Source organism: Cryptotermes secundus, unplaced genomic scaffold (genome assembly GCF_002891405.2).
Source record: "Cryptotermes secundus unplaced genomic scaffold, Csec_1.0 scaffold719, whole genome shotgun sequence".
Taxonomy (NCBI): domain Eukaryota; kingdom Metazoa; phylum Arthropoda; class Insecta; order Blattodea; family Kalotermitidae; genus Cryptotermes; species Cryptotermes secundus.
The window spans coordinates 101,053-123,647 of record NW_019719368.1 but is presented as its reverse complement, the minus strand read 5'-3'; the positions used below and the strand labels follow the sequence as shown (position 1 = coordinate 123,647).

The following is a 22,595-nucleotide window of genomic DNA, read 5'->3' as shown; positions in this document are numbered from 1 at the left end:
CCCTAGGAAGAAGAAAGCGCGCATGAGCAAGTCCAAATTCAAAGCAATGATGATTGTTTTTTTCGATATCCGGGGGGTAATCTACATTGATTGGGTGCCTGAAGGTCAGACTGTCAATCAGGTTTATTATAAAAATGTTTTGACAACCCTCCGTGAACGTGTGCGACGAAGGAGACCAGACATGTGGAAGAACGCCTCATGGGTTCTTCATCACGACAACGCGCTATCTGTGAAGGGGTATTTGGCAAAAAACAACATTGCAGTGATGGAACATCCACCGCGCGACTTTTTTCTCTTCCCGAAAATCAAGTCTGCTCTCAAAGGGACCAGGTTCGAGTCCGTGGATGCAGTGAAAGCAAAAGCGACGCAACTCTTGAAGAACATAACACAAGATGACCTGCAGCACTGCTTCCAACAATGGAAAATTCGCATGGAGCGGTGTAGGGATCGTGGAGGGGACTACATTGAAGGGGATAACATTTCGATTGTCTGATTTTTTTTTCAATAAAGGGTTAGAGCATGAATCCGGTTTTTTTATTGCCGCACCTTGTATATGTTAAAGGAATAAGGGTCTTGCGGTAGTGTAGTTTGTTGAGGCACTGTGCTACAAGCCGGAAGGTTTCGGGTTCGTTTCCAGGTGAGATAATTGGATTTTTTTTTCAATCCTATCAAACATGTAAGTCGCACTATGGCCCTGGGGTCGGCACAACTTCTAACAGAAATGAGTACCAGGAATCTTCCTGGGGGTAAAGGGCGGCCTGCCGGCGCGTAAGGCTGACAGCCTCACAGCCATATGTGAGCTGATTGTCTAGAAAATGTGGGAGCCTCACAAGCCCATGGGCTTGTGAGGGGAAGTTTTGGGCTGGATTCATCTTGCTCTTGATTTGGATAAATGCCGCGCTTTTGTAAGCAGGGTAATGAACTCGTGACTTCAATAAATTTCTGGGGATTTCTTGGATGGCTCTATATACTGGCATTCCATTCAGGACTCCCCTTGGCGAAGTCAGTAAGTTAATTAATATATGTTTTTTCTATATGCATAATGAATGTTCATCCATTCTCTGCTACCCGTGGCTTTATCAAGGTCTTCATAATTACAAAGTGCTCTTCATTTCATTTTCCTTTGTTCCATTTTTCCTTTGTATTGTTTTCCCATTTTAATTAGCAATTTTCATTTCAAATTTTATTATTCTTCATAATGGATATTGGGTATGCGCAAAGATATATTTTCTGTTTATTTACTTTCCGTTACTATCTACACTGCTTCGCGCACTCACAATCCGCCCATGTGAAAAAAAAAATAATGTTTCAAAAAGCGTTTCTATATAAGAATCATTTGGCATGAAAATGACGACAGACAAACTTTTGTTGGCAGATCCATCTGCCGGCGTAATTAGTACTACCTGTAATCAACACGTACCCACTCATATCCCCACACGGCGCCATTACAATCGTATTGTAAAAGTAAAGGTAAAGTTGTCCCTATGCTTAACTTAGAACTATGCCATGAAGGCGTATGGGGGAGTGGATGTATATATCCACATTTCTTGACCTCGGCATTAGTTGGAGGTGAGTGGTCCCCGGTACCCGTCGGGCAGAAGGCTTGGTGGTCCCCAGGGCCAGTCAGGATGACGTGAAGAATATTGACCCTACCGGGACTCAAACTCCTGTCTGTGTGTCGCGCAGCGAGTAGCCAGTCGCTATACCGACTGAGCTAACACGGAGCCTACAATATAAGCTTCTTATAATCGCTAAATTAACGGGAAATTAAAATGATTGATTATACTGGTATTTTAAAATCTATTATAATTGAAATATGAGCTACATTTTCTGTCTTATAATGTACATTTTTTAACAGAAGGTTTCTCCAACTTAATAATATGTGTGCCAAATTCGTTATTTCTGAATTTGTATTCCAATATGGCCGTTTGTTCATACAGACGGGAGATAATATTAAATAGTCATAAAGAATTGGAATGTGGATTGGATTCATGTGGCTCAAGATGGATTCGAGTAGCGGAATATACTTTCGGTTTCTATAAAATATCAGAAAACCTTCACCGGCTGAGCGAATATCAGCTTCTGGCAGAGGGACCTGCGCCAAGGAGTTTATTATTTCAAGGCTATGTATCAGCTGCCGGTAAGTGGCAACGTCCGCTGAGGCACGGTTTTAATAAAGAGAAATTAAGAGATGCTTCTGTAGACGCCGCGAGAGTCCTCAGTCAGGACCGTGTGTCCTTCGACCAAAATTCGAAAGGATACTTTCCAAATATAAATGTTCCATCGCTGCGCTAACTCGCTCGATATGCATGTGATGAGTTCTGAGCCTACTTTCCTTTTTGGAAAAATAGGAGGAGGCTTATGGGATCACCTTGCTGTCTGTGTCTATGTTTCCCCACATCATATCTAGGCAACAGGCCGTCCGTGTGTCCCTCAAATTTTTCGTTTTCTACACGGTCCTTGTCGCATCAAAGGAAATTAAGCTATCAGTTCTTCCCAGTACTTCTCGATATTAGTTACTTTCTCACTTCTTATATATGACATTTAGATATTTACGGCAAAGATTGTGTAAAACACTCTGATCTGCCTACTTTTCCACTCTGAAGATGGAAACAGTGAATTCCTCCGAAACGTAGGTACATGGTACACGATGTCACATACAACAACATATTATTCTGCTTGTTGCGTACATAGTTAATCTGTCGCTTATATCAATATTTATTTAAATAAATTAACCCTTTCAGTGATGAAATGTTTCAGAAAATACGTCCTGTAATTTGTGCTCCGAAATAGTTTATATCCTCCACCGACGGAAATTACACAGTGTTGCATTGAAGTTCATTGAGATACCAGGAATATTCTGTCTGTGGTATTTTAAAACACAGCATGCGTTCAGAGATATATTTGTGTAGGCCGTGTGTTTGAAACATCTCTGAGGATGCATCATGTTCTTCATCTGATACAGACGTAAATGCTTGCGCCACTGATAGCTTATATTGTCGCGTATTGGGAGTATAACGCGACAAATAACTTCACACCGTATTTGATATAGCGAATTTTATTTCACATTCGCACTTACAATCACTCAAATTACAGATTTAGAACTACTGCTATCTGCAGTATCACAAATACTACACTCCAAATGCCACAATACAACTGACTGGTTGCTGGCTAACTCGGAACTAACTCGGAGGTAGCTCGAGGACTGACTGTGAATAGCCTTCGCTGCTCCTTATGTAGCCTCGATCGGACAATTGTCGTCTGGTGCCGTGTTGCTAGCCACGCTGTCCGGAGTTGTTGACTGCTGCCTAGCAACCGCGATATCCCTCGGTGACGTCACCGCTGTTGACTCGCTTTGCATAGCTTCAAGGTTGCGGGGACTCGGCTAACGTCGGCTCCGCTCGTGACGTCACCGCGGGGAGAGTTGCGGGGTGATTACTCGCCTATTACGCGAGCGCTACGTTACCGCTACGTGCAGCTGGGGAGGTAGGGGTCAACATGTCACAATATGTAAACAAACTGTGGCCTATAGACCCGTTGCTGTGTAACGAATGTGAATTAAGAAACTATACAGCAGCCGTTACAATGTAACGGCTCTCTAAATAAATATTGTAGCGTGTTTCGTTACTGAAGACGCCGTAGAGATGGTTAATTGGTTTATTTAACAATCTTCAAATAACGGCTACAATTAATTATCACAATATTACGGGTTTCCACACTTTACAAACCCTACAACAAAATCTCTTAACACTATCTTCAAGAGTCTTCACGTATTAATAACGCGGGAGCTATACAAGTCTCCCTGAATTACACACTCCAGATATAACTGGTTATCACTGGTTATCGCACACGAGTCTGTAGCTCGTAACTTGCGAACTGAGAACTCGTTGGTAACGCACTGACTGGCTGCCTTTACGACTCGACTCGGCGACTGTTACTTTATAACTCACTCGCAGCCACTGTGCAGCTCACTTATATAGCTGCAGTGCTTGCTTGTTGCGTAATGAGTGCCACGTCATCCTGTTACGTCACCGCTGTTGACTCGCATTGCATAGTTACCAGGTTGCGGGGGCTCGGCTATCTTCGGCTCCGCTCGGCTCTCTTCGGCTCCGCTCGTGACGTCACCGCGCATTGCGCGTTGCATAGCTGCCAGGATGTGGGGTGATTACTAGTCTATTACGCGAGCGTTACGTTACCGCTACGTGCAACTGGGGAGGTAGGGGTCAACATGTCACAATATGTTTCCACGGCAACAGTTGCACTGCAACAGACTAACGATGTTTTCTACGCGATCCGTACGGAGGTGTTATAAGCAGGATAGGTTATGAGTTGCAGATAGTGGAGAGAGTTAAGTGGAATTGGTATGTGAGTTAGTGAGTTAGATAACGACTGGAGTTCAGTTGTTGTGAGTTGCTGCTGTGAGAAGCTGGTAGCTGAGGCTGGGGACAGTTTGGGAACTCATAGGAAAGTGAATATCCGCCGTTGGAAGCCGTTACCAAACAACGGTTAGAAAGGACTCTTAGCAGACTGAGAAGACTTAGCGTGTTCTATAGTGATTTGTGAAGCGTTTAGAGCAGTGAGAGCATAACCCTTACATGTAGTTATAAGTCGTAAGAGTTTAATAAATCCGATTATAAATTCATACCCCGTCTATAGTCACTGCCATCACGTGTTAGTAAGGTGGGAACCGAAATGTCTATACCGAAGATACGGCTGAACACATTAGGTTTCCTTCTGCACGGTTGCCTACTCGTGGAATGACGCACTTTCAAAATATTTTAGTCGAAGTACAAGAAATTCGTTCGTAACACGGAAAGGATGTGATGTATGAACGTAATATTAGATAGAAGCAAATTACCCTATCAAAGTAGGTCATGGTTTGAAGGTGGTGATGGTTAGCCCCCCCCCCCCATCTATGTTATCATCCAAGATCTGGTATAGCTCCCAGGCATCTCCTCCTGGACTTGCGCAGAGAGTCCATTCAGACAGAGGATGGAGTAATTTGGATCAGCTGTTGTGTCGTCACTAGCCATAAGGAGCTTAAAGGCCTCATTCATCATTTCCTTTCCTCTTTAGGATCTGCAGTTCTGAACCTTATTGTTCGATCATTAGATCAGGAATGACAGCTTCCTGGTTCGTCTGGTGAGAACTGTCCTGTAACAGTTTTGGTATAAATGTGACTTGAACATCCCGACAACGCTTTGTGTCTGTAATATCTTTGAGGTTCTTCGTTTTATATTGGTATAGATCATTAGGACGGTTCTGTATGGGTGTGAAACGTGGTCTCTGACATTAAGGGGGGAACATAGACTGAGGGTGTTTGAGAACAAGGTGCTGAGGAGAATATTTGGACGGAACAGAGTTGGAGAAAACTGCATAATGAGGAGTTTCATAACTTTTACTCTTCGCCAAGTATAATTAAAGTTATCAAGTCAAGGGTGAGATGGGTAAGACATGTAGCACGAATAAGGGAGAAGAGGAATGCGTGCAGGATTGGTGGGAAAGCCAGCAGGAAAGAGACTACTAGGAAGACAGAGACGTAGGTGGGTGGATAATATTAAAATAGATCTTAGAGAGTGGAGTGGAGTGTTCTGGCTCTGAGTTGGTTGGAACTTGAAACTCTAACTGTGAAGAGAAGGTTAGTCTCAAGGGTACGACTGTGAAAATAAGACTTCATATGTGTTACAGTTACAGTGAGACTGCTATAATTATATAATTAAAATCTGTTACCAGGATACGACTAGTGAAGTCCGAGAAGACTTAGCGTTTGCTAATGATCTGTGAATTGTGGAGATTAGCGGTGGCGCTGTGAGTACTTGTAGTTCCGACTTGTGAGTATAAGTGGTTAACAAATCCACTATCCAAGCCAAACCCGTCTACAGTCACACCTAAAATCGTGACAATGTTGTTACATAACACCTGGAATCCGTAGGTTTTGTAATGTGTCATTATCATGTGACACTGATGTCAGAAATGGGATTGCTTGATTGTCGCTTCGGGGCTGGACTTGACATGACAGCTGGCCATGGACTGCTTAGAACGTCACTTAAGCGAACTGATGAGTCAACTGAAGGCTGAAACTAAGCCCATGCGATAAAAGACGGAGAGTGGTCAAAAATGATTGAGGGCCGCAGAAGTATCAACCAAGAAAAGATGGAGATCAACCAGAGAAGAGGTGAGGGCCGAAATGAAGACCGGTCTTGAAGAGACTGAGGCAACCATTTATGCTAACCGATCTACTCAGACCGAGTCTGAGGAAACCGTCTGCAAACAAGTGAAGGCCTTCCGAGGTGAGGGAAGTTAAATATTTAAATACAGTTATTTCCAAGTTATGTTCAAGGATTACATATCCTCATAGATGGTTAGACAAGGTATACAAATTCATACTCTCACGTGTTTTAGAGGTGTGACTATTAGACGAACAATTGGATTTATTGTAGTTATACGCTCAACTCATAACAAGTAATAACAGCACTATCGCTAATCTCCACAATTCACCAAGGTACCCGCTAAGACTTTCCCAGCCTGTTGGTTTTACCAGCCGTTTCCTGGAAATGGCTTCTAAGAGTGAAAATTCTTCAGCTTCCCTCGCTCAGGTCCTTCCTTCGCCGACTCTTGCTCAGAACTGCCTGCCTGCTATTCCTTCTACTGAGCTGAATCGCCATCTCTTCTCAGCCTCCCTCGCAGAGCTCAATTGCATCCAGTACATTTCTTCACGACTAAACCGCCAGCCCTCAGATCTTTTATAACCACGTTGTACGGACTGAATAAAAAACATCGTTTCCAGCAATACCATTTTTTGTTGCTTGTACATTCATTGCAGAGGGAACGTGTTTACCGAGACGTTGTCTAGCATCGGACATATTCTATAACTCCACAATTCCTGTCTTCAGGCATTATGTCTAAGAAAAGGAAACCCTGAATAAAGTTTGTCGCCCTCATAGACGGGGGTTTTGCAACAGGTTGCCAACCTGCTCAAGTTAAAACAGAGTTCTTCGTTATCCTTAGAGACGCTCCATGTTTGGGAACGAAATGGCATATCAGTACCAATCTTGGTAGATGATGATGAATATTATACAGCTTATTCTTAAATCTGCGAGCTTGTCAAATTTGTCAGACATACGAATACAATCTTGAGAATTATCAGTAACTCTGTTTTACTTGGACAAGTTACCAGCCTGTTCACGTTTCCTTACATTGGAAGACCAGGGACTGTATTTAGGGTTTCCTTTCGTTAGACACGTTGCCTACCGCGACTAACGAGTCCCGTCTTCCAGCCACGTAACCCTGGGAATGAGTCATAAGCAGGAGCTACCCACCGGGACAGTGGGTAAGTTGAAGCTATCCCTGTAACAGGCCGTGGAGGCCCATAACGTTGTGAGACGTTGAGACTCGCACATTTTCTAGACAACCGGCTAACAGATGGCGGTGAGGTTGTCAGACTTATGCTCCGGCCGCCGTTCACCCTTCAGGAAGGTTCCTGGTACTCATTTCTGTTGGAGGCTAAGTCGACCCCAGGGACATAGTGCGGCTGGAAGGATTAGGTTAACTGAAAAAATCCAATGACTTCATCGGGAATCGAACCCGTGACCTTTCTACCGCGTGTGTCTCCAGGAGAGTGGAACGTTAATAAAACATGAAAGATATGAATCAGATGAGATGGGCTGATGTTTTCTTGAAGGCCACCCCTCTCCTTTAAATAGAGATCTTAATAATTTAATCTACTTACATAATTTTGCAATTTAACTAGAAATGTAATAATTTTGCGAGCGAATTTTCATTAATTACAAATCTAGAAATTCACTTGACGGTGATTAATTAGACGTGAGGTTGCCGCGGTTACTATGAAGAATGCTACGTTCTGGGACATGAGACCAGGTTATTCCAGTAGAAGTTTACTGAGGTTTCGGAAACATACCGCCCTTATCTCCAGGACATCAAAATGAGCCAAGAAAACCAGCAAAATAAATCTTAAAGACATACAGTTCTCCCTTGAGCGTACTTACAGTTTCAAAAGCTGTTACCTCAGCGCTTGCCTTGCATATTCGCCACCTTCACGTCCCTTCGTTATCTTAGAAATGTTTTTACCTAAAAATTAAAATATAGAAACTATAATTTTGCCCGTGTTCCTGTATGGGTGTGAAACTTGGTCTCTGCCTGTAACGCCGTGGTGCAGGGGGCGTGGAGGTATTCCTCCTTGCCACCACAGCTTACGCTGTAAGGAGTTAACACAATAATCCTAGCTTACCCTCCTCTAGGATTCTCCTGTTTCTGGGCTTCCTTCTCTCATATAGCTGCCACCATCTATTATATCGTACGAAGGTTGGTGAAAAGTACCAAGGGCCGGTAGCGCGGTAGTCGAGCGTTCTCTGTTGGCTGGCCCTATCATCCTTGTCACCTCTTATTATTGGCGTAGAGCGGGCGTGCCGGGTCTGACCCGCCTCTACCTATCGTCTGTCATCTCTATGGTGGGAACTACCCCCTGACATATTGTCATAGCTCCCTCCTGACATATCTTCATATAGTCTGCAGGTAGCAACGTATTACATGATTATTACATCTTAAGGGGGCGTTGATATCAAGGGCTACTAAGCGCGGCCTGCGTGGCAGGTGCCTATCCCTGTCCATTCCTAGTACCTCCCCTTAAGCATTCGGATGCTGCTGCCTTTCGTTTTGGTAGGATCCTCGGGATCGGTCGTGGAAAGGTGATTATGGAGGTGTGAATCACAATCCCGGTACATCCTACTCTAACTACCCTGTCTATTTACACTCCTATTTACGTTATTTACAATATTAACAAGACCGACCTATAGTCGGGTCTGTATAGTGTCTTTACTTCACGCTACGCTTTCTCATGTTCTCCCCTTCGGGGATGTAGGCCTTGAGCCTCTCTCTCTCTCCGTTTCGACTAATGAGGATATGCAATTATTCCTCGTTTAACATAAACCTTTTTCCTGTCTTCATTTCCTACTACTCATTACATACTACTACACTATCCTATCGTAAAGTTTCACCCTTAAAATAATTTACCCCTAGTTATACATATTGAAAGCCCACATACTATATTTATCACAAAAATCATTAGTCGTAACTATAACGCAAATGTGCGTAGTCTACTCACTACCAGTAATCTTAACACATACACGATAACGACAGCCATATTGCCGGACTATCTTCCTAGGCAACTACTTGTTACATAATTATTCTCCCCTAAGGGCTCGCCGAGCACACTGGAGTTTGCTTTCAATATTGTCCACAACACTTTTATCAAAATAATATTTAACAACATGGCTTATATGAGTAAACGTGACTTATTTGAAATAAGAGACGCAGGCCAACTTCCACCACTCGTGGCACACATATCGAATAGGGCCTCCGGCTGACAACTCATTACTTTTAGATCTGATCCCAAGTCTCCTAAATTCAGTAATTTATATGTTTAACTTGCTGAATCGGCTGTTGACGAAAGAGGGAGGTTAACTCCTCTTTTCGTTCTCAATTCCCAAAGTTATATTCTAATTTGCTATTCCCTGTGGTTGTGGGTGGGCCCATGGTATCTCATCGCTGCGTATTTAATAATATTACCATACTCCAGTGGCCCCGTTAGCAGAGCTTCTTACTTATGTGATTACGCATAAATGCTGATCATCAACATTCTTAACCTAGTTGCCTGTCCAGGTGTTGACATACTAATGTAATGGCTGTAAAACACTTTTCGCAAGTCTCGGAACATTTAAGCAATGTCTTTTGATTTTCAGTCTCGAATTTGGACCACAATGCTGACATTAGGGGAAAAACATGTACTGAAAGTATTTGAGGACAGGTACAGATCCAGAGGTCTGGGTTCGATTCCCGGCGCTACTAGATGTTTTGAGAAGCAATGGGTTTGGAACGGAGTCCACTCAACCTCGTGAGGATAATTGAGGAGCTATTTCAAGGAAACAGTGGCTCCGGTTTAGAAAACTGAAATTAACGGCCGTGGTGATTAGTTGCGCTGACCACGCGATACCCTCTATCCTCAAAAGTTGGCATTAACTTCGCCGACAAGCGGCGGTCCCTCGGTCGGTATAGTTCGCTTGCGGACTATAACCACAGAGTTTTTTTTTTTTTGTATTTGAGAACAGGGTGGTGAATAAAATATTTGGACCCAAGAGAGATGAAGTCACGGGAGACTGGGGAAAATACATAATGAGGAGCTTTATATCATGTACACTTCTCCAAGTATAATTAGAATGATTCAGTCAAGGAGGATGTGATTGGAAGTTTATGTAGCACGCATATCGGGTAAGATAAAAGCGTGTAGGTTTCTTTTGCGAAAGCCAGAGAGGAGACCAATAAGAACTAGACACATGTGAGGGATAATATTAAAAGGGATTTTAGAGAATAGGACGGAGTAGTTTGTGCTTGATTGATATGTCTCAGGGTAGGGGACAGTGGAGGTAATAAAGCTTCAGGTTTTTATAAAACGTTGGGAACTTCTTGACCGTGTGAGCGACTGGCGCCTTGTCACAGAGGATTCAACTCCATTGAGTTAGTGTTTGTAAAGTCCCGTTCAATTTTCTCTGCAGTAACGTCAGGCAGGTCGACTTCCGTTCATCAGAAAATAGATATTATACATGTAACATGTAAACCCATGCTAAGTAACAGCTGTGTAAACAGACGAGGGAACCACATCAGTTGCTAGGGAACATCTCTGTGGACACGCTTCTCAGGCAAAGAGAGAACAAGCAATAATGGAAGTGACCTCTGTGCGGTCCGTGCCGGGGTAGTTCTCGGCTTGCCACCTGCTTTCACGCTGGTATATTGTCGCTCTGCTTAATCGAACCTGAATATGGAGGCGATATTTTCCTCCGAAACTTCTGTTTCAAGGGACTACACGCATTATAGCCCAGGAGATGAGAACCTCAAACACTACTTCCTTACTTTTTTTTTTTTTGTTTTTATTAGAAACCTTAAATATTCAAGTTCCAACTTCAGTTCTTGAAATTCTGCAACCAAGAAAGAAATATAATTTTATTTTCATTGAGATCAGATTTAAAATAAAGTACAGTATTTATAATTTTTTTAATTGTCTATAAACTTCACTAAAATATAATTGGAATATAATATCCAACTAAATTTAAAGTAATCACATGTGTTGTCTCATGCTCTAATAGTGGTGCTCTCATGAAATTTGCTCTTGAAAACTGGCTACGGTTCCCTCGCCATCAAAATATACTCTTCCGGCATGGGAGATAGATTTTTGTCTCTATTCCACACCGCCCAGGCCGGACCTAGGGCCCACCCAGCATCCTACACATTGGGTACTCTTTCCTCGGGGTAAAGCGACAAGGGCGTGAAGCTAACAATTCACGTTCATCTACTGGTGAAGTCAAGAATCATGGAGCTATACCTCCACTTCTCCAGACGTCTTCATTGCACATTGTGGCCTCTGTCACACAGTAACACAGCCACAGCAGGCGAGAATTCTTCTGACAACAAATTTCTGAATTCCTGCGAAATATTAGGTCATGGGCAACCTATGGATGTCTATCAGGTCCACTGGCTTTGGATACAAAGTCCGAAACGTTGACTTGATTACAAGTACTGTGGAATGGTCAGGGAAACCAACGTCACAGGCAGAAACTCCCTAGAAGTAAGTCTATCTCGCAAAGAATATAGAAACAATTTGTAACATACCAACCAAGATACATGTTAAAGTAAACTTGTCTCTGCCATGAAGACATACTGGAGAGTGTAGCTGTAGCTTCATCCTTCTTTACCTCGGCCCTAGATAGAAGTGAGTGGTCAGCTTCACGCCCCAGTTCCTTTATCCAAGGGGAAAGAGCCCCCGGTACCCTTTGGATAGGAGGCTGGGAGGGTTCCAGAGCCTATCTGGACACTATGGAGTAGATAAAAATCTCTTATTCCTGTCGGGAATCGAACCCCTGAAGTTCAGTTCGATAATATACAAAGCTGTTAATTAAATCCACCTTATAACTTGGTTTTCTTATTCACATCATGTATTATCATATATTTGCCTGAACACCTGAACTTTCTCAGCTGACACTTAGTAAACCCCCGCTAATCCTGATTAATTGGGGGGAGGGGGAGATATTATACCAATTAATAGATAATACGGCCTAATGAGGCGAAAGATAGCCCTAAAAGACATAAAATAAATTTGGAAAACAAAGAAAATTTAATAATATAGGTAGTACTGATGAAAATAAATGAAGAAACATCACTGCAGCAATTTCTTCCTCTTGTCAGAAGCTTAAATCCAGGGTCTCTTTCATTCAGCTGAAGCCAGTCTTGGAAAATTTCTTGCAAGGTTTCAGTCTCTCCACCTGCCCTGAACACAGTCTGAAAATCCTCTTGCTCCCAAATCCCACGTATCTTTTTAAAGTACGTACCCAACTGTGAACAGAATTTTTCATATTTCTTATTTCTATCGGGATTATCGGACATCCGGATTAACTGTAACCGGCTTAGCGAGAGTTTACTGTATTACCATACCCTGTTATGTCACATTGCAGATCCATGTGAATACCAATTCGGAGTGCATACAAAACCCCTGAAGATACAGCTCGCAAACTGTGTTACTTTCGAGCAACTTTGCCGGATATATAAGACAAACTTCTGCAAAGCGGAGTGATTCCGTTATGCAGAAAATCCTCTCTCTGAAATTACAGCATCTGTAGACGTGAAAATTAGTCATCTGCTTCAAGCAGCAAATCTGGTTACCGCGATGAACCTCTGCGTCCCAACTTGTGCATTGGCCTGGTCTCTGTGTTGACAATCCAATTTAATGGAGAGTCCGCGATCTGCATTGTAGACTAACGCATATTTCGACAAGTCAGTAAATTATCTGTGTGTCGCGTGCCGAACAGATATGTTTGTAAGAAACAGTCTATAAGAATCGAAACAGATTCTTATGATTGCTCTATTGATTGTACTCCTTAGATAGTTCACGATCACACTACACAGACATTTATTCCATGACTCAGCATCTGTTGTCGTTACTGAACGAACCGTCACAGAACCCTTTAAAGCCCAGTGATTAATATACTGTTACGTGTATGAGTGACTACAGACTGGTTTTGGATTGGTAATTAGATTTGTTGAACCCTTACAGACCGTAACTACACGTAACTATAGCGCTATCTCTAATTCACACATTGCAGTTCACTAGAGCACGCACCAAGTCTTCTCAGTCTGCTGTGTCTTCACCAGTGGAAGTTACCCTGCTCCCGGGCTCACGTCCTCGCAGGCTGGCGTCCATATCACACCAGCATCTTACTCTTCTAACTGCCATCTCAAGCCTCTCCCGTAATCGCAGATGCTTTTCGATGTATAACCTCAGCAAGGATCGCACAGAAAACACCTTTCATAACAGTTCTTCCATTATTGCAGCTTTTAGCTATCGCACGGACAGCGTAGAGAACACCACTTCCCAGCTTCTCGATTGTTGCGCGTTACGAATCTGTTACGATCATTACCTAGCAACGACTGTTGTGTAGCTGCTTATTTAATTGTCGTTGCCCAACAACGGGTCTAAATACCACAATATATATTACCTGCTTTAACACATCAAAACTCTGCATTCTGCCCTCACAGTGCATCTGTGTGTTCCGTAAGGCTTTCACAATAAGCAGCGACTGTTTCATTAAACAGCATTAAACGGTTGGGCTTTGTGGCGGTGACGTAGTTTGTATCCTATGAGGTGCGGACTGAATTTGTAATCTTGTTGAAATCACATGTTTTTCTGTGTGTCTGCATATAACTTTTCATTGCCTGAACCACTTCAAAAATAGTTAACGTTCGAATCACTTAACATATTAACCGAGTCTACTACGAGTATATGAGCGAATGCATTTAAGAGTAGATTCGTGACTTGGAACACTAGAACAGCAGTAATTCTCTGGATTTTTATTTGAGAGACATTCGTAATATTATATTTAAGCGCCATATTTATGAACTATTTATTATATTGTAACGGATTTGAACAACGGTTGCCAGGCAACAGATCTTCAAACACGCTCCAACAATAGAGGAAGATGTGATTTCCGTATCGGCGGTCACGTCACACAATAAATAGAGACAACGTGAGGTGTTTTATGTAGATCCGACCAACGTATCAAGAGACTTGCTGGGTAGCAATCACGTGACATGTGTTTCTTGTGATGCATGTCCGTTCCTTGGCTGTATAAGTGACAGAATTCGTTTGGTTTAGGAGCAGTTACGAATCAGTCGTAAGCTGGAGGAAGGAGTCCAGAAGAATTTTTGGTTCCGAGGTTCCAGACTGATGGAAGACGAAATAGCAAGAAGACGTCAGAGTGATTTGAAGTGCTAGTTTCTGTGTTGAGGTCCATTGCTAGGAGAAGACTAGTGGAAACTGAGAATCGTAATGCGTGTGCAACGGTGAATTGTAAATTGTGTGAATCAGCGATAGCGCCATATTAATTGTAATTAAGAAAATTTTGTAACTAAAGTGCTAATAAAGATTTACATGGCGACACGTCTCAGAAAACGGCATTCTTCACTTACATCAGTGTGACATGTTATACAGCCGTTACTTAGCAGTTGATATTTCTCTGGATCCACAGTTCTTGCTTTGAGCAAATATGCCACAGTACCTTAGCAAGAGCTAGATAACTGATCTACCGACAGACTTAACGAGTTACTAACCACCGTCATTCCTGGCTCATTGTCTTTGTCGCAAGTTCGTTTCAACACTACTTAATTATGAAGATGTCGCTTTGTGGGTAACAAAACTAAAACTTTATCGATTTAATTGGAAATTCTAGTCCTTGCAGAAGAGGCTGTCGCCCTTCTCCAAGCTTTAAATTCACCGGATTAAATTCCACAGCCGAGCAGACTCTTCCAGCAAAATAATGAGACGCTATCTTGGATCAGCGTCTTTGACGCCTGCACTTATAACCCGCTATCATCACCCGATGGATCAGTAACTCCTCCCAGCAGCGCCGAAGCAAAATGTTGTGACGTCATGCAATACAAAGCAAAGAAACGGAATCTGTATTGTGAGCCTAAAAAATACGTCTTATTGGACTTTCCACAGCATAGTTCTACGTCCGGCTTTGTACTTCAGGCGGAAGCGTAGTTCATTTAGGCACTATGCTACAACACGGGAGGTCGCGGGATCGATTCCCGACGAAGTCATTAAATTTTTCAATGTACCTAATCCTTCCAGCCGCACTATGGTCAAGGGGTCTACTCAACCTCTACCAGGAATCTTCCTGAGGGGGTAAAGAGCGGCCAGAGCCTAAGGCTGACAACCTCACCGCCATCTGTGAGCCGATTGTCTAGGAATTGTTGGAACCTCGATGTCTCACAACCCTATGGGCCTCCACGGCTACCTTCTTAGTAGTTCAATTCAGTTAAGAGTTCCAGTTGTGAGACGTGACAAACTGGTAGCTGAGGCTGGGGACGGGATCCCAGAGTAAGGGGAACGTCAGCCGTTAGAAGCCGTTGCCAAGCAACAGCTAGTAAAAACTTAGAAGACTTTATGTGTGATGTAGTTACAGTGAACTCTGGAGTATGTAACACAGTGAGAGACTCGTAGTTATTTGTAGTAACGATCCGTAAATGTTCAATAAATCCAGTTATAAATCAAAGCATCATCTCCAGTCACAGTTACCACGTTATAATATTAAGGTAAATTAAATTCAGAGTAAAAATAGGGTGTAGTGTCTGCATCCAATGTGTCCATTCAACGTGAAGTTGAAGTACCCAAATTACAGATGGTGTTTTGTTTGTTTCAGATTCCTGTCAGTGAGAGATGCATTGTGGGTAAGTAAAGGTTACATACGTCGTCATAAGAGCCCTGCAGACGCTTCTTTTTGAAGTTTTCTCTTCTTAACTTACTTTTTAAATTTATCTCGTGTTTGAAACGTAAAAGCTAGAGGATATTTTTCTTCCTTTGCATACACCACAATGGATCGCAGTAAATTATTGCGTGACATAGAAATTTCTGATTTTCCCCCCCCTAAAGTCTTGTATTATATTTCAGAATTATTAAAAATATACCACAACTAATGATGTATAGATTTTTTCGTGATATTTGGTAGAGGAAACTTAGGTAAGACTCAAACAACCTTCCGATAATGCGTCGGTCTCTCCTCGTATCCCATTTGTGGAAAAAACCGAAGCAATAAAATTTTGCTCTTAGCAAAAAAAAAAACGGATAAATTTAATTTTGTTGTTACATAAAAGGATTGGATTCCACTTCAGATTGTGTCCCCAACATTTCCTCCACAAGGGAAATACTGCGGTTGTAACGAAAGTGGATACATAAGCGTCGAATGTTTTACAGTAACCACTAGTGTAAACACTTTTCGTTACCATGGTTACTGTAAAACCTTTGAAGGTTAAGTACCCCATGCTGTCATTGCTGCAATGATTTCTTTGTGCGTGAAATAATGGGGAAAGCAGTTGACTTTGTCACGTTCCTCTGCGTGGAAAAACAAAATTAATTACACTCTCGGGCTTACCTCTCCTAAAGAAACTTTTTTTATCTTTACCTTTCCTATTCCATGACTCGCAGTTTAGGGTAAAGCGTGGAGGACGGACAGGCCTTTGGCGATTATATGGAGAGACTCCTCCTTACGTGCCACATTTCTGTACATCAGAATAAGTACGAATTTGATGTTTTCAGGGTTTTCAGTGACTGTAGACGGGGTTTGCTCATACACTCACGAATCTTGATTACATTTAATTATAGCGTCATTACTAATCTCTACGCTTTAAAAATCGTTAGAGCACACTCTAAATATTTTGAGTTCGTCTTCAGTAGTCTTCGCATTGTAACGGCTTCTAACAATGCAGATTATTCAGCTTCCGCGCTCACGCAATTGCAGGCTGGCCACTGTCTCACAACTGAACTAAGCAGGCAGAGTCAGGGTCAGAATTGCTTTACGACTGGCGTTTACCGTCAATCAGTTCGTCTTGGCTTCAAACCCCTTGAGACTCACAACCAGTATTTATTTTAAACTGAACATTTGCGGTCATAGTCCTTATATAACATCCTCTTTGAAGAGAGGATGGGTCTGTCGTTTACAACTGCTCCTGGCTCTTGTCAGCGCAGTCATTATCCGGTCCGAGCCCCTCGGGACTAACGGCTATATCTTACTATCTCAGATTCGAGATTCCTCCAACCTGGAGGGCTAGGTCCCCGTATTTATATCCCCCAGGGACAGGGTGGCCCGGTTATACTCCCAGGCACTGGGTTCCATTTTTGTCGCCTACAACTCGCAGGCTACGGTGGAGGTATTCGAAGCCGCCTCCACACGGGGAACTGAACTAAAGACTAAAACTGTCGAACTGACAACCCTTCAGTACGGACCGCATAGAAAATACAGCTCTTCTATTGTTTTAGAAGCGTGTTTACGGCGTTGTTGCGTGGAAACGGCAGCGGGGTGGACCACAGAAATCACCGTTTCCAACAGTTCCTTTGTCGTTGCATGTTTACTCGTTGCAGCGGGAACGTGTCTACCGATCAGATGCGTAGAAACGGCTCTACATCCTACAATATAGTACGAGATATCACATAACTTCCCAAGGAAAATTATCAGGTTTGTTTCCTTCAAATTGCTTCATAATTCGCCATTCATCATGCTTGTTACCACTGGACACCATATGGGGCCTAGCTTAGCTACTGAAAGCGTCATAAATTAACCTAAAGGTAAATATATGACAATTTAAATGTATATGTGCCTCTCTTGTACTTAATTAAGTGATCAAATTGCCCCATCCTCTCTGAAGGCAACATAGGACATGTTCAACTCAGTGATTCATAAGCGGTTGAAGGCAGTCCCGAAACGTACTAAAGACCATTAGTCACACTGTACAAATATAGACATTAATACGGCTCTTAAAATCCAACTGTACACTTATCTGTTCCCATAACAACTACATTGATCGCGCATAGCGCCACTTCAGTGCTTACGGTATAACACGCAAGCTCACTCAATATTAATGCATTATGCAGTAAGCGACGACATCGTGACTGCCCTCTGTCGAGGATGAGAAGAACTGCATAAATAAAATGCGATATGACTGATCAAACGATAATAGTAGAAGCCACGTCCATTTTTTTGTAACCATTCGCAGTCACTACACAAAATGGAGCCTATAATTAATTAATTATAAATTTCTGGGCTGGAGAAGCACCTATAAAATGAATCTGTGTCAAAGTTTAACGATATACCTTAACGATTAACGTGATACGTCGTAAATAAGATCTAAAATAGTGTTATCTTCCGGGATATAACGCCATGTATTCCGTTGAAATTCAACAGACGTTTCGAAGGAAAATATCGCCTCTATCTTCACGGCCGAAGAATAAGTCGAGCGAAATACCAGGGTGAAAACGGGCGGCAAGCATAGCAATCGGATACCAGAATTTCGGATAATATGGTAAGTACGAGGTTAATGCAATAGTGAACCACAGCTCCAATTGGTTCGTCCGTGGAACAAAATGGAACCGTTTTAAAAGTTTGCGACGATGGTGTATTAATGAAATTGTTGACATCTTGGACATTATATATACACATCGTCCTGCTTTTATTGTTTAAATATATGACGACGGATATTGTCGAAAAAGCCAACAATTGTAACGCATCTTATCTTATATCCAGATGTATCTGAGAAAAGGAAAATTATCTCACAAATATGGCGCATTAACTTTTTAAAACATGAAATAAACCTTTAATTTCAATTTGTATCAGCTTCCTTCTTCGGGATTTGCGGATTCTGTCCTCTGGCATGTTCAATTCATAATTAATTTCTGGAATTATGAAACTTTTAATATTACACGTATTTTGTGACTCCATTTACTGGAGATTAGCCCCTTCCAAGGCCACCTAAAACGCATAACACAAATATATATACAAAAAAACTCGGATATAAATGTATAGCTCAAGTGGGTTCGAAGCCACGACCCCTTTCTTACAAGCGGCCAAAGATATTACATGCCTTCGACCGTACGGCCCATTAGTCCCTCGTTGTTGTAAATAGGTTACAGTTTACCGCTGTAAGTCCGAAAGGACAGGAAATATATTCATACTGTAACAATTACAGCGAGTTCCCTCGGGTGTTTCCTGCATATTTGCAGTTCGTCAATCCAGACTTCTGATACACGGAATTACTGGGTTTTTGGAATTTTCCTATCATCCGGTATTCTAGAGAATATAAAACACGACGTTTCAGAAACCAGGTCTGTTTCCGTCCTCAGTAAAAGGGCGAGAGGACACCTACACAGTTGGGCCCCTTAGAAAAAGTTAATCCCAATATTTCTAAGGGGCCCAACTGTGTAGGTGTCTTCTCCTCCACCTGAGGACGGAAACAGATCCACTTTCCGAAACGCTGTGTATTCGTTAGAACCCTTTAGAATGTACTTCTAGCTTTTGATGTCTTCGTTTGAAGGCGCGTCCACATTAATCGTGCTCGTGCTCGCCAGGCTTGTGCTAGTAAATCTTCGTCCACACTACTTCAGTTGCTCGCCAGGCTTCGGCGCTTGAGAATCCGTATATTTACTGGTAGTATAGGTATAGGCTCTATAGGCTGTAGTCGTATTTTAATTTATTGGCTATAGCTTTAAATTAAAAATTTAAAATTTGTCTCGTTACTTGTCATATCGTCCACATTACTCGCGAGCATAGCGAGTCACACGAGCACGAGCACGAGTAATGTGGACGCGCCTTATGTAGCATATTACTCATGATGAACCCCAAACAACTACGTAGTAATAGATGTACAGGGTGCCCGGATGAAAAGTATCCAAAATAAAATCATTATATCTCAGAAAACTGTTATTATACACATTAATTGGTTACACCATTACAATGAGAAACTATCAAAGTTTCTTTCTGCATATATACTTTCTCAATAAACTGAAATGTGGGCTCCCTTGGTGGCATGACAAATATCCAAGCTTGAAATATATTTGGTGTTACCGTAGCCACAGCGTCCCTTACGCGGGCTTTCAGGTGTTGAAGGTCGTTAATCTTAACCTTGTAAACAATGTTCTTCATATAACCCCTCAAAAAAAATCCGCTGTGGCGACCTAGGAGGCCAAGCGATTGGTTCATTTCTGCCGATCTATCTCCTAGCCAGCTCTCTGTCCAGGTGATTCCTAACATGGTGGCAGAAATGTGGCGGCGCATGCGCGTAAGCCGGGTATAAAAAGAACTTTCAGAGTTTCCTTTACGATGAGTCGAGTCTTCGGAATTGGTAGTTGCAGAAATTAGGCTGTGGAAAGAAGACTTCATGTGTGATTTGATGTGCCAGTGAAACTGTGATAAACCGTTGTCAGGATATGACTAGTGAAGACTGAGAATCCTAGTGTGTGTGGAACGGTGAACTGGAAACTGTAGAATAGCGATAGCGCTGTATTGCCTGTAGTCCCGAACGGAGTAAATATAAGTGTCATTAAATCCAATCATCCAATCCGAAACCCCGTTTTATAAGTCATGCATAACCCATATACGGTCCGATATATATATATATATATTATCACGTGATTGAGTGTCTATAAACGGGGTTTGAATTGGCAATCGGATTTATTGGACACTTCAACACCAACTCGTGACTAAGAGGCAGTGCAACGTGGGACTCTGCTCTCTCGGGTGCTTCAAGGAATGTTGCAAACGCGAGATTCAGTTACATGACGCGGGGGTTGAAGCCTGTATATACGTCGAGCAGATAACGAAATAAAAATGTATGTATATTGAATTTTAATCTATTCAAAAAACATTATAGGATTGTGCATTTGCGGAGGCTGCGCGCGCTTCCAATAGAGGAGTTTAAATGTCCGGCTGGCCAAATCGGGCTACTTTGGCCACGACGACCATACTCATCACTGGCACAAACGGGGCACTTCGGCACTTAAAGGTTAATTACATTTGTTCTCCGGCAGAAGTTTATCACAACTTCTGAATGTCGCACAAGAAAGAAGAGAATGAATAAAACTGATAAAAGGACGAAACATATGACAACGACAGCCGTGATGGTCGCATTTTCATCGAAACTTGTTGAGGCGGTCACATGCACCTGCGTGTCATTCTGAGCTTCAACGCTTGGTGACTCTGTTGCTTCAGCGGTCCATGGTCTGCACAGTGATTTACCGCCATTTAAATCCACCATGTTACTTTGGCTACAGTTTGAGGAGGGTGCAGTGGTCACTTCGGCAGTTTTGGTGCTCTTGCCTTGACCATAGGGAGCCTCAGAATTGGTCTTCAGGTAAAACTTTCCTCTCGCACTGTAAGATTAAAATTCCGTTCCAAAAACACAAATAACGTAAGATTTGAGGTTATGAAGACTTCTGATTTCTGGGATATAACACCGTGTGGTCCGTTGAAAATTAACCGGTGTTTCGGAGCAATATCCTGACCATAAAATGGAGGCTGCATTCTGCTCCGAAACGTCGGTTGACTTTCAGCAGACTACACGACGTTATATGTCACAAGACAGAGCTCTTCACAAGTAATGTGTTACGTTCTAGGGTCAAACAGGTTGTAAGGATCCTGGATATGGATAAAGTTCCCTATCAGACCTCGAAACGGGAATGAAATCCGAAACTCCCTAAACGTCCTTAAGTAATTCTTTTGTACAGTAAAGGAAAACGTTGTAGGCTTCAGGTATATAAGTAGATTCTGTGGTGTATAACACTCAGAGTTACCGAAGTTTTTTAGTTTGTCCGTCGTCCGGTATTCTAAAGAACACGACGTTTCGGAAACTGTATCTCTTTCCTTCCTTATATGAGGGTTGGGAGACACTCTGTTGAGTCCGTTAGAAAAAAACTAACCTCAGCCACTGAAACCTCTTTCTAACAAACACAACAGAGCATGTGTCTCCCGTCCCTCCTCTGAGGAAGGAAAAAGTTAGTTTCCGAAACGTCGTGTTGTTTAGAATACCAGACGATATATAAAGTCCAAAAACCCATTAATCTATACTGAGGTTCATAACTGTCATTATGCAATTTATATCACTCTAATTATGTCAATAATAAATTAAGTTACACAGACTTACACACTGTTACACATCTGGGGTGTAACTCCTTGTAGCCCGTTGAAAAGTCAACCGCCGTTTCGGAGAAACATATCTCCATCTTCATATTTGAATATTGAACTAAGTAAGAAACCAGCATAAAGTACTGTTATTATGAAAGAAAAGATGATCGATCTAAAAATTTTGATGTATTTACAAGTCTTTAACCTCCCTGAGTGTGAAAAAATGTTTATTAGAATGACGAGTTACGTATCGCTATGATAGACTCGGAATTATAGTTTCACATTAGGGATGATAACATTAATAAACATGTCCATGATTTATTCCAGCCGTCTTACAGTGCATACACTCATCCACTTCACTCTTCACTCCTGCACCACACGAAAATAGGAAAAGTGCTCCGATAGAAGAGGATAGATGCGACTCGCGTATTGAGATGCGACGTAGGGATAAAAAATCCTGAACAGTTTTAATATTTATCAATATATATGATGAACATACAGGGCATGATTGATAGACTAATTGAAATTGGAAGGTGCTATGGCATGGAAATGAATGTGGAGAAAACAAAAGTAATGAAAATTTCG

The 22,595-nt window shown here is 42.2% G+C and overlaps 2 protein-coding genes across 4 annotated transcripts in view; one reads left to right on the top strand and one right to left on the bottom strand.

Moving 5' to 3' along the window:
• Window positions 1–22,595, top strand: part of LOC111865127 (GTP-binding protein Di-Ras1) — a 333,795-nt gene that overhangs the window by 251,930 nt on the left and 59,270 nt on the right. For both annotated transcript variants that reach the window (XM_023852892.2, XM_023852882.2), the window contains exon 5: window positions 15,765–15,792. The gene's annotated coding sequence lies outside the window, so the exon portion shown is untranslated. The remainder of the gene's footprint in view (window positions 1–15,764; window positions 15,793–22,595) is intronic.
• Window positions 20,417–22,595, bottom strand: part of LOC111865118 (lipase member H) — a 33,153-nt gene continuing 30,974 nt past the window's right edge. For both annotated transcript variants that reach the window (XM_023852860.2, XM_023852870.2), the window contains one exon: window positions 20,417–21,259. In XM_023852860.2, the coding sequence (XP_023708628.1) occupies window positions 20,887–21,259 (373 nt within the window). In that variant the 3' untranslated portion in view covers window positions 20,417–20,886. The remainder of the gene's footprint in view (window positions 21,260–22,595) is intronic.